Source organism: Pseudorasbora parva, chromosome 7, assembly GCF_024679245.1.
Source record: "Pseudorasbora parva isolate DD20220531a chromosome 7, ASM2467924v1, whole genome shotgun sequence".
Taxonomy (NCBI): domain Eukaryota; kingdom Metazoa; phylum Chordata; class Actinopteri; order Cypriniformes; family Gobionidae; genus Pseudorasbora; species Pseudorasbora parva.
In genome coordinates this window covers 21,406,998-21,419,134 of record NC_090178.1, presented here as the reverse complement: position 1 = coordinate 21,419,134, position 12,137 = coordinate 21,406,998, and the positions used below count along the sequence as shown (strand labels likewise).

Here is a 12,137-nt window from a genome sequence, read left to right as displayed (position 1 = left end):
AAGAATCAAAGGTCAGAGGTGAGGGTCAAGGGGGAAGGAAGAATGTGAGAAATGTTTGAGAGGTTATCCACTTCATTTGTACTAAAATTTAAACATTTATTTATCCAAATAAACGGAGAAAAGCTCTATGTATTCCGGTAAGAATACAACTTCTAAGTCACTTGTGTAAGTGGATGTGAGTTTCTCATCTGGATGTGATTTGAAGTCTTAAGAAGGAATTCCCAATTAGAGCTGTAGCATCTAGGACGTAGGGGTGTCCCCTTTGGCCCTCAATTAAACAGAATCATATTCAGCTGGATGGGTGGTTTGTGAAACAGACAGTGAATTTGGGACTTTTTTTCACAGCATTTATATTCTTGGGTATTAGCCATATGTGGCTTATTTGATTTAGGATCTCGGTCATACGTGCCCCATAAAACATCCACTAAGATCAATCTGGATGTAATTATTAGAGTGCTAGATGCCTAACATGAGGAAAATCACTCTGGTTTTGAGTGGAGGACAGGCATGTGGTCAGATACACAAGTCCTGCAGTACATCAGGGAATAATCCAGAGTCATGACAATCTGTCATGAATGTAACAACTGTTTTATGAGCAATATAATATAATCAGACTTTTCTTTTTTAGGTGGCTGTGATCAATGCAACAAACCTGACATTTATTCAGAATTTTACTGGGGAACAGGTGAGTGACTTTTCAACTTTTCACGTTTTTTTGTAACACTTCATTATAAGGTTTCAATTGTTAACATTAGTTAACTACAAATGAGTCTCATTTCTCTCTTTGTGTTCCATTTCAATATTCATTTGATTTCATATATGACTGTTTTTCACAGATGGCCTCTTATTTTGGATACACCATTGCAGTGACTGATCTAAATGGAGACGGGTAAGTCAACTTGGAACAACAATGTCCAGTGACTCCCATGCAAGAGGTGACACTATTATAAGTAATATAACTTATGAAATCAGAATTTCTTCTCCATGTGTGCGACCCAAAATTGCACATTCCATAGTCATAGTTAATAGGTGTTCCTCACAGTCTGTTTGCACTGTAACAAGACTTTCTTATCTGCCTGTCTGTTTATTTTGAGCTAATTTAATTTACCAGCTCTTGCTGTATTTAGTTACAAGGTGTATTCAGAGCCAAATAGGCTAACTACAGTGTATATATAAATGGGAGCGTCAGTTTTTCTTTATGGTACGGCTTATTTAGACTCATGAATTACGCTCTGGTTTACTTGACCCTTGTTTAAATGCTCACATCGTCCGGTGGGGAATTTGATATGTATAAAATTTGTTTCTAATTTGGTCTAATGAGGATTCAAAACCTTTCTGACACATCAGTGCCAAAGCTCCTTCTCTTATGTCTGAAATGCAGACATGTGTTTATACCATTAACTGAAAGGTTTCCTTACCAACGGTACATAGTTGAATACACAGTAAATCAGCAGTATACACAGAGAAAGAGCAGTTAAATGATAAACCAGCAATGACCAATGCACAGAGAGTGAATTACAGCTTATTATACTTTTAGCTGTTGAAATGGCTCATTTGATGGAAACTGGGCCAATCAGCTTTTAGTGTTGAAGTCAATGTATCGTTTTTGTTATTTTGGCTACCAAATGCTGAAACTTATATTTATTTTTAGATATCAAATAACGCAACTTAGTTCTATGTGTTCTTAGATCTGAGAAGTCTGCAAATACAAATGTGAATTTGTTTTACGTTTCATTCCACTTTTTCATGGAATCCTGCCACCATCGTTGTGGGTTTTAGCCCTGGTTATTTTCAAAATGTTATGTTATATATTATTAATTCAGAGGTGCTTGAATCAAATTTGTGAATTTATTTTTGTGAACACAGGCTAGATGACGTGTTAGTTGGAGCCCCACTCTACATGGACCGTGAGTTTGAGAGTAAACCACGTGAGGTTGGCCGTGTGTACTTGTACCTGCAAGAGGACGTGCTTCTCTTTTCTCCTCCCATCACACTCACTGGAACGCACCTGTTCGGCCGGTATGGAAGTGCCATCGCCCCTCTTGGAGATATTAACCAGGATGGCTACCTTGGTAAGTGTTCGTGTTAATGCACTTACTCCCATTTCCTACTTGCCTTATTGTGTAGGATATCCTGTCACTGTAGCACACACCTAAAAGGTCCAGATTTAATCCAGTCGGGAAGTGTAAAATTAGTGATTTGGTGCCCTTGTCTGCATTTTCCTGTGAAGAGTTGGGTGTGAACCACTCTGCTGTGTGTTTTGTTGAGCCTGCAGATGGAGGTCATGTGGTTCATATTCCTGTTGCTGGTCAACATATATTAGTGCAAGAAAAAAACCTTAGTATATAACCAAAAAAATGTATATCAACAACATACAATGTGGACTATCCCTTTATCCCTTCATGTTGCTACCCATGACTCAGAAACTCTTTTAAAGACATAACAGTATTAAACTCGAACATGAATTTTCCTTTACTAAAACTACATAAAATAACTTAATTTAATTTCTATAACTTCCAAAGTTAACAAGACAATTTCATTACTACAACTTTTTAAAGTTGAAATTACACGCAATATTAAGTTGATCAACATTATTATGTCAACATAATTTATTCAAATAACTTCTGCAACTTAAAAGGATTTATTAAATCAATAAGTTAGAATGTTTATGTTTCTTGTAATTAAGTTAACTGGTTATGGGTCCCCTGAAATGTATGACCGGGCAAGCAAAAAATACTTATAGTTGAGCTCTGCCTGTCAATTTCTGTCCTGATCAACACAAATCCTGTTGTCATGGCATCATTTCTCTATTTATTATGAAGTGTTTAAGAGTTCCTCCTACATCTGAAGTGAACCAGGTGTCCAGAGGTGGAGTCCAGGCTGGACTAATCACTCACAGATCATCTCCATCAGTGCAGACAGATTGAGTTGGGAACAGAGGTTTCTTGTTATACTGATCACTGTGTGTGTATGTGTGTTTTCACATGCAATCTATAAATCCGCTCCATATGTTACTGTAATATGACCTGATATGTCACTGTAATTTTTAAATGACATTTGATGTGGATGAAAGTAAGATGAGGATATGATATCCATGCATTAGTTGTAAGCCACCTGATCCTCAATCCACAAACACTGATTTAAAAAAAAAAAAAGCATGCTGTAATATAAGACTTTATAACTTGTTTGAAATGCCAATGTGCTTAGAGACTCAAATACTGTATATAATTTGCCTGTGTGTTTCAAAGAAGAGCTAATGGAAACAAAATACTTTAATTTATGCAAGGATTCACTTTGTGGATTATGTATGTGTCTTGATTCACATTTTCTGGCTATGTAAATGTATCGTGTTATAAGATGATGCTGCCTGGAAGTTTTTGAGAATAATGACTTAATCAATATCTGATATGGTCATCAAGAATCTGATATCATACACTGCATCTCTGTTACACCAGCCATATGGCTCCACTGGAGTGATGAAATTTGCTTTTGTATTCTTGCTGTATGAATTATTCTGTCATATAATTATTTGCTGAGTCGCTAGTTGCTTTGCTCTGATCTTTGTTTGTTCTGTTTTGTTGCTCTGGTGCCTTCAGATGGATTTGCTGTTTCCTGCTTTTATGCGGAACAATAGCATAGCAGTCGAATACTAACATACAGAGAAAAGTGAGATCCATGAAGAGTATCCATTAAGAGGCATCCCTTATGTGTGTGTATACAGTCTCTAGTGTCCTTTGTCCTGCAAAGCTAGTTGAACACACTCAGAGTAGGTTTCAGAGTATGTTTAGAGTTGACCAAACAATTCCAATCAACACACACATGTATATATCACACACTATATGCCCTCACTCTAATGAGTATTAAAAGATAAATTATATATAAATGGGGGAGAAAAATATATAAATCCATTTATTTTACAAAATGCATAATATGTTTATAATTATAATTCCATTAGGACCACAAAATGAGATTAGGCCCATGAGCATGATTTTATAAAATATATCTGTTATCTTTGGACCCAGTGGTTTCTTGTGTCTGTAAAACATTGGTTTCTCTCTGCTGTGGCAAGTAGTGTATGTATGCAGTCGTTTAAGGCCAAGCCACACAATTAAGTATCTTGTAAAATGTCATAATGAATTCTCTCTCATATATATTATGCTGTTCTTTTTCGTCGACCATCAGGCTGTTAATGTTGGGGGTCTTTGGGCATTGTGCCAGCTACTGGCCACTGCCAGGAAACAGGAAAAGGAAATAATCAAGAATCACCAAAAACACGCGACGGATATTTATAGAAAGGAACTCGCCCAAAAGAAACAGTGAAACAGAGCATTATTACATACACTGACGCACGTGCACACACACGCACACACATCCTACTCAGACACAAACACATGGTGGTCCGGTGGACGGAAATGAGTGCTTTCTTGTGGTGATGATTTTATTTTTCTAAGTTTAATTAAACTTTTATTTCCCTTCTACCTCAGAATGGTTTGCTTAACTTATAAGATTTCCATGAGCACACATTCCTCTCAGGTCTGTCGTTAGTCATGGGTTTTCTCTCTTTCCCGAATCTGTAATCCTTCTTTTATCCCTTTGTTTTTAGCTATTCTTTGGAGTTTCAGCTATTTTCATAATAGAGTTAGGACATAGATTGGGGATACTCAAAGTCCGGTCTACGTGCCAAATGCAGCTCCCCAAGAGGTTATCAGCAGACATAACTATCCTTAACGACATTGTTATTGTTTTGACAGTTCAGTTGCAGTTTCCATGTTCACACTGCAACCCAGTGGCGCTACAGGACGAAAATGCTTCCTTTATAATCAGATAGGTTGTGAATGCTTTTGAACCAAATGAAACCCATGTATCATTACTATCACTAGATCTTTCTCTGGCCCCTGCTCATCTTCTAAAAGTGGCCCTAAAGCAAAGTAAATGTAATATCCCTGACATAGTTCTTTATAGAGCTTATTTCCTCAAAATCTCTGCAGTCGCTTTGTTTCTCTGCCTTTCTGCCCCTCAGTGGGCATCTCTGTCTGGGTCAGCAGTTATTCTTGTTTGTGTGCTGCTGCCCAAATGTAGGTTAATGACTTGAACAGTGCTGCTGGCAAGAGGAACACTTGAATAGATAACTCTACCCTGGAGATTTATTGGCCATGCAGTAGTGGACTTGGACTTGTGCATGAGTCTGTTATTGTTCTGTAATAGTCCCTCAGTGCCGAGGGGAAAAGAGCGTGTGCTCCCTGCGGAGCTTTGTGTAAATCATAAGTATTCTTTTCAGTAGCATCCTCTTTTCTTCTGCCTAAAAGCATCTCTCTGTTCCACTCCACTATAACCAACACTGAAATAATCAATAATAAATTATAAATGGACTAAATGGAGCAGACCCAAATGTACAGCACTTGTGAACTAGTGTGAATCTTGTTTTTCTGGTGGGTATAAAGCCTGTTTTTGCATTAGAGTAAAAGCAAAACAAAACTTTTAGTGACTTTTTGTGTTACTTTTGTGACTTTATTTATCCAAATCTAAATATCTCACAGTGGCCACTTCATTTATTTCTGTTTCACAAATGAGAGTTTGTGAATTTATATCTCAAATTGCAACTTTACATCTAATGTTGAAACTTTATATCTTGCATTGCAACTTCTCACATTGCATCTCAATATTGTAGCTACATCTCACAATTGCAACTTCATATCTCAGAATTGATGCTATATATCTAATATTGCAACATATGATATAAACTGGTGTCTCACAGTGTGAGATATAGTCTCAATTCTGAGATATAACGTTTGAGAAACGAAGTCTCAATATGAGAACTTGATCTAGCTATTTAGAATTTATATCTCATCATTTCCACTTCATCTCAGTTGAAACTATGTCCCACAATTGATTGTATCTTTCAGTTGCAACTTTATTTGTCATAATCAAGACTTTTTTTGTTTTACATTTGTCATTGTGTATCTCACAATCTTTTTTATTTATTTATTTATTTAACTCTAAGGGCAGAAACAGGCTTCCTTAGGTAGGCTGTGGTGGGTGGAAACAAATAGGATGTGCATCTGGTCTAGTTTGTGTAGTATAAATGCTGTTATTGATCAATTATGGTTTCTCCATCTCGTTCTTACTCAGATATGGCAATAGGGGCTCCGTTCGCAGGGGAGGACCGTGGTGGCAGGGTCTTCATCTATAATGGGCAGAAATCTGGACTGATGTTACAGGCTTCTCAAGTGCTTCGAGGCGACTGGGCCTCATCCGCCATCCCAGCAGGCTTTGGATTCACCCTGCGTGGAGATTCTGACCTCGATAACAACCAGTACCCTGGTGAGTAAAGAAAACCCTTTAGTCTCTTCCCCCTCTCTGTTTACGCAAGTTTCTGTTAAGACAATCATGCTTAGGAACTGATGTAAGCCAGGGAGATTAGATGTAGGAGGAATGAAAGACCCGATGAAGAAGAAAAGGACTGGACTGAAACATCCAGGTTGATCCGCTGATAATTTCTTACAAATGTGTGCAAGTATTTTCACTCATTCTTTTTCTTTAGTATTCTTTGCCTCTTTTTTGTGGGACACTGTTTCCTCATATTATTCTCACGATTTACGTCTACTTTCATCACGATTTATTTATAATATTTTTATTGAGAACAATCCTTCACTGAGTATGACGAGATCCACGTGATTTCTGACACTGCTGTCTGAACCACATGAAATCACGCATATATTAATGAATGATGTTACTGCTTGTTTTCATTGAGCACAGTTATTTGGAGTTTATCTGAGAAGGTCAAATCTTATTGAACATTTTAGATACTTTAAAGGTGATTGTTTCGATGTCACTGAATAAGCTATTTATAGCCTGAGTGTGTGACAGATGTCAACTGGCCTCCAGATATTTTTTTTATGTGTTATGTGTTTTAAGGGTTCAACTATTTTAAGTTTTAAGAGTTCAACACTTGTTCCTCAGACCCAGGTGTCTCTGAGTATCTGTGAGAAGAAATTATCAGGAATTTTAAAGCCGCTACATAAATATTTAAGTAAAATGTTTATTTGAATTTGAAATGATCCCAACTAGACTTCACATAGTGTTTGTGGATTAGTTTATATTGAAATGAACTGTCTGAGTGAATATCCAGAGTTTTTAGAAGAATACAGATCTGCATGTTCTCACAATCCATCACAGCTGCACCATAATCTTGTTTTGACTAACAGAAACATGAATTAACTTATCCATTTACAGAAAAAGAACTACAGAAACACCCAGCGTGTCTAAAGCCAAACTCTGCTGTAACGCCTCGAGCCCTTTTTAACAAAAACAGAGCGGTGTATTCATTCTTTCTGTCCTTTAATCTCCTCATTCATTTTTAATGGCATTGTACAAAATCATCAAAGCAGATGCTGTCACATACTTTCTTTATAGAGACAGGAAGGCAGCTTATACGCACATGTGTGTCGCATGAGTGTGTGTGGGAGTTTGTTCTTTAATGGTGACAGGATTGTCATCTTAAATATGCTATAATAAACACAGATCTTTTCCATACATGAAAACCATAGATGGATGGTAGAACAATCACACACAGGTGTACACACACACACACACATACACACACGCAATGATTTTGAACAGACCCTGAAAGCAAAACGAAAGACAGAAAACAGGTTTTCCTGTCTCTTATTCTCAGAATGGATAAATTCTGAGGTATTGTGTTTTTTTAGAGATGTGATCCCAGTAATCTTTGATATGTGTGAATGTTCTAATCGACCTCTATGATGTGTGTGCTGTGCATGTACATTTCTTCAGATCTTTATCACTTTCATCAGTTCATTAAGATTAAAATGGCTCTGTAGTATTCCTCTTTTTTAACTTGCTTTGGATAAAGGATATTATTGAATAAATGTAAATGGGGCATGTTAAACATTTTATTTAGTCACGGCTTCATATGTTCAGTTTTACATGACCATTTTACACCCTGTAGATTATGACATGTAAATAATCTCTATTATGATTTCCTAACATCAAATCAAACTGTATGTAAACTGCCATAATGTTCCATAACATGCATAGATATGTAAATGTAAGCACTCTTAAATTAATTTGTTGATAGCTCTAACATTATCTGAAAGATGATTTTACAGCTTAGTTTTGACAAATGGTCTTGGTTTTTTAGAGGAAGTAGTTTTGTTACTTTCTGAAAGGTGCATTTTCTTTAAAAGACTGGGGACCCTTGGGCCTCTACTTTTTAGCTTGGATTCGAACGCTTGTATTGATCTTCCTAAAGTCTGTCCTGATGTAAATATTCAAATGTTGCAGATGGCACTATGATTTATGTATATGCCAATACAAGAGAACAGACACTAAGACAAAAATTTGACTGACTTACTCAGTGCTGTTAAACAGCATGCATGTTATACTCACACCTGACATTTGAGAAGCATGTCAGAAATTTGGTCTGTATAGTGACAAATAAGGTTTATTTTTTATTTTTAAGGTAATTATCTTTCTAAGGATGCTGCTAAAGTTGATCTGCACTTAGTGATATTTTCTAATTTTTAATATTGTGTATCATCATGGTTGCAAAATCTACTGATGTAAACGCTTTACCTCATATATAAAGACAGACAAGAGTTTATTTTAATAAGCTATTGTGAAGTGCAATATAGAGCTAAAGACTTGGGTCGCTCTGCTTTTTTTTGTTCATAATTTTATTAAATCACAATTAACATTAGACTGTGTCCTACTCTTATGCATTTCAAGTTAAAATGAAAACTAAAGAAGAGCCAAATGTGCGAGCATTGATTTCTTCAGTTGTTATAGCTATTTTATAGTGTATTGTGCTTGTATTTGGATTGCTAGTTGCACTTAAAAATATTAAGTTTGGTGGTTTTATCTATGAATGCTACACAATGTCGTCCTCCTCTTCTTCCTGCCCAGGGACAGCAGATGTAAATCAGCTCTGTAGCTTATTCTGGGGATGTCATTGTCCCTGTTAAATACATGTATAAAATAATAATAATAAAAACAAATCTTCTGATTAGCTATAATTTTGTCACGCTGTGCAGCAGTTCCACATTCGGTGTGTTCAAGCTTTACCTAGTGCTGAAACTTGGATGACACAGTGTTTGAGAATGTCAGATATTAGAATTAAAATCCTGCTTTTCATTCATCTCTCTATACAGGAATTAAATCATCACACACTCATACCTTTCCTGTTTATATGCCTTTTCAGTTGTTCTGTGGGGTTTGGGGTTTTTGTATGGGTTAGAGTGAACTTTGTGGTTAAATGCAGGGTAAAAGTCAAAGATCAAGGGTCATTCATCATGACCTGCTTAAACAGCAGTGAAGATTACGTACTCTGCATTTCCTGCCCACTGCTTCAGGCATCGTTCTCAGATAGAACACAAAACAGACATACTCACTACTCACATTGCACATTTAACAATTACTTCCTTAGTTTGAGAGAGAAAAGCTTTAAAATACCAAAATGGCAACACAAAGAAACATAATTTGTCATTCTAAGAATAAAAAAGGAAAAATAGTGAAAATAATTTTGATCAGAATTCCCCTTTTCACAATATTTTTGGTATTATATTTCTCCTAAAAACATGATATGTTGTTAGTATGTGAAACTAATATTACATTCAGGACCCATTAGAAATGTTTTAGAAACTTGGGTGGGCACCGTATAAATATGAATGTACCGATCCAATCAAGAACATTTCCATCCAAACATCTACAGGGAAAGGTTTGGTTCTGTTTTCTTTTTCTTTTTTGGAGATGGATTGTATGTCAGGTGAAATGAGAGAGATATTCAGAACTGGAGGTAAAAGAGAAGAATGCATTAGTTGGCTGTGCTCCGGCATTTCACTGGCTAGAGGATGAAGATGACTATAACAGACTCTAACCTTATTAAAGTTCAAGTGTTGAGCTTCTTCTCCTCCCTCCATCATTCTACCTCCTATTAACCTATTCGTGCGGTCAAGACCCTTGTGTTGTGGTGGCCGGAGGGTTCGACCTGAATATTTTGAGGTTGACTATTGCAGTGCACACACACATTTACACCTCACTGCCATTCTGAGGAAGTTGAGCGCTCAAATGGACTTTCCAGATGTGGGAATGTAATAAATTGAATTATTCTGTCATCTTTTCTACATTTACAAGATGAGAGCTCAGGCCTTCAGGATGTGTGCATGTGTGTGTGTGTGTGTGTCAGTCATTGTTAGCGCGCTTGTTTCTGTCCATTGTGTTCGAGGTGTGTTTTCTGTCACAATACCAAAAGCTGCTGACTCTGGTTTACAACGGGCTCTTTGCCAGGGTTGTTTCATTCCTGAAGGCAGGACCTGGTGGAAAGCGAAGCCAGTGATCGACCTCAGTGAAACAGGAATCAAAGCCGCAGTCTCTGAGCACTCATTAGGGTGCTGGAGCTGTTCTGGAACATTCCTGCATGTGAGTCTCTGAGTTTGCCTGACTGCAAGCATCCCTCCAGGAGCGATTTGTACTCTTCCTTCCTATTAAAGCTGTGTACAGTTCAAAAGCTAAGGAGAGAGAGATGGTCTCCCGCTCGAGTTTGATTAAAGACTGAATGAATCTGATCGTGTGTAAGGGTTAACGTTTAACGTTTACTTATTAGACATTCTATACTTATCACAAAAACAATTTCACCGTCAAAGAAAACCAAATGTCTAATATTGTCTGAGCGGGTGTCAGGAGCAGCTCCTTTGCTATGGTTTATGTTGGTCCAATTATAGTTTAATGAGATGTCAGAGATGAATGGTTATAGCTTAAGCAGAGGCCATAGAGAAAGCAACAGACCACTAACACACACACACAGACACACACTGCCAACATTTCCACTGACAACATTTCCACCGTCTCAGGTACTGCAGGTGTGGTTTGTTTGCACACAGACCCCTTCATTTTTGGTTATATTGTTGAACATGAACAGGTTTTGTTTTTATAATTTGTAACATATATTTTTTCTTTTTTTATCTGGCTTTAAATGTTTTAGAAAAAAAAGCTGACATTTTCTCTGTCTTTACCTTGTTTCTTTTGCCACCTGTGTTACATTATTTAAATAAAGGATTTTGATACTGATTAGTAGGGCATATGTAGAGAAACAGGAAAATGGAAGGAAGAAGAAATAATGAAAGAATGTTTTCTATTGTAATATATTTTGAAATGTAGAGTTGGGCCGGACAGCATGATGTTCAGCGTTATATATCCTCAAGTAGGTTTATCTAAAGCCAAACGCGCTTCATTCAAGCCCTTTCAGCTCTCTGCGTGTTCTTTCTCCAGATTCGTGCAACATTAGCGGAGCTTAACTCTAAAACACAACCCCGATGTCATCGTCCATCGCGATGAATCACTGTAGACATCGTCTGATAGCGATTTGGTAGGCATCGCCACTCCCCTAATGTGCAAAGCCTAATTTTCAGCGTCATTACTCCAGTCTTCAGTCACATGATCCTAATATGCTGATTTCATTCTAATATGCTGATTTTGTGCTAAAAAAAAGTGGTGCTTTTTGTTATTATCACAGTTAAAACGGTCGGGCTGTTTACCATTTTTATGGAAACCATAATATACTTTTTTATTTTTTATTTGAACATCATCATTTGAAATGTTGTCACTTTTGATCAGTTCATTGTAACCTTGCAAATTAAAAGTATTAATTTATTTAAAGGGATATTCACAGTTTTTTTTCATGTTAAACTGTTATTCTCTTAACTAAAACGAGTTGACACATACCTCTCTCGTCTGAGTGTGTGCACTTAATCTCTGACGCGCGGTGACGATCTGATAGCATTTAGCTTAGCCCACTAAGCTCAGTTCATTCACTATGGTACCAAACAGAGATCAAGTTAGAAGCGACCAAACACCTCCACGTTTTCCCTATTTAAATACAGTTACACGAATAGTTGAACGATCAAAATGAAACGTGGCGCTTTTCTAAGCGGATTAAAAAGGAGAACTATAATGTATGGCGGAATAGCACTTCTGAGAGTACTTCGACTCCGTGTGGTAAAAAGTCCCGGCTGAAACATCTTCCCTCACATCTCCTCCCTCCCCCCTATTGACAGAAATGAAAGAGGGAGGCTAACTTGATCTCTATTTGGTACCCTAGTGAATGAACTGGGCTTAGTGGG

General features: G+C 37.1%; 1 protein-coding gene across 1 annotated transcript in view; it reads left to right on the top strand.

Annotated features, from left to right (window-relative positions):
- Window positions 1–12,137, top strand: part of itga8 (integrin, alpha 8) — a 47,839-nt gene that overhangs the window by 17,354 nt on the left and 18,348 nt on the right. The window contains exons 10-13 of the mRNA XM_067449455.1: window positions 629–685; window positions 837–889; window positions 1,867–2,072; window positions 6,130–6,321. Of these exons, the coding sequence (XP_067305556.1) occupies window positions 629–685; window positions 837–889; window positions 1,867–2,072; window positions 6,130–6,321 (508 nt within the window). The remainder of the gene's footprint in view (window positions 1–628; window positions 686–836; window positions 890–1,866; window positions 2,073–6,129; window positions 6,322–12,137) is intronic.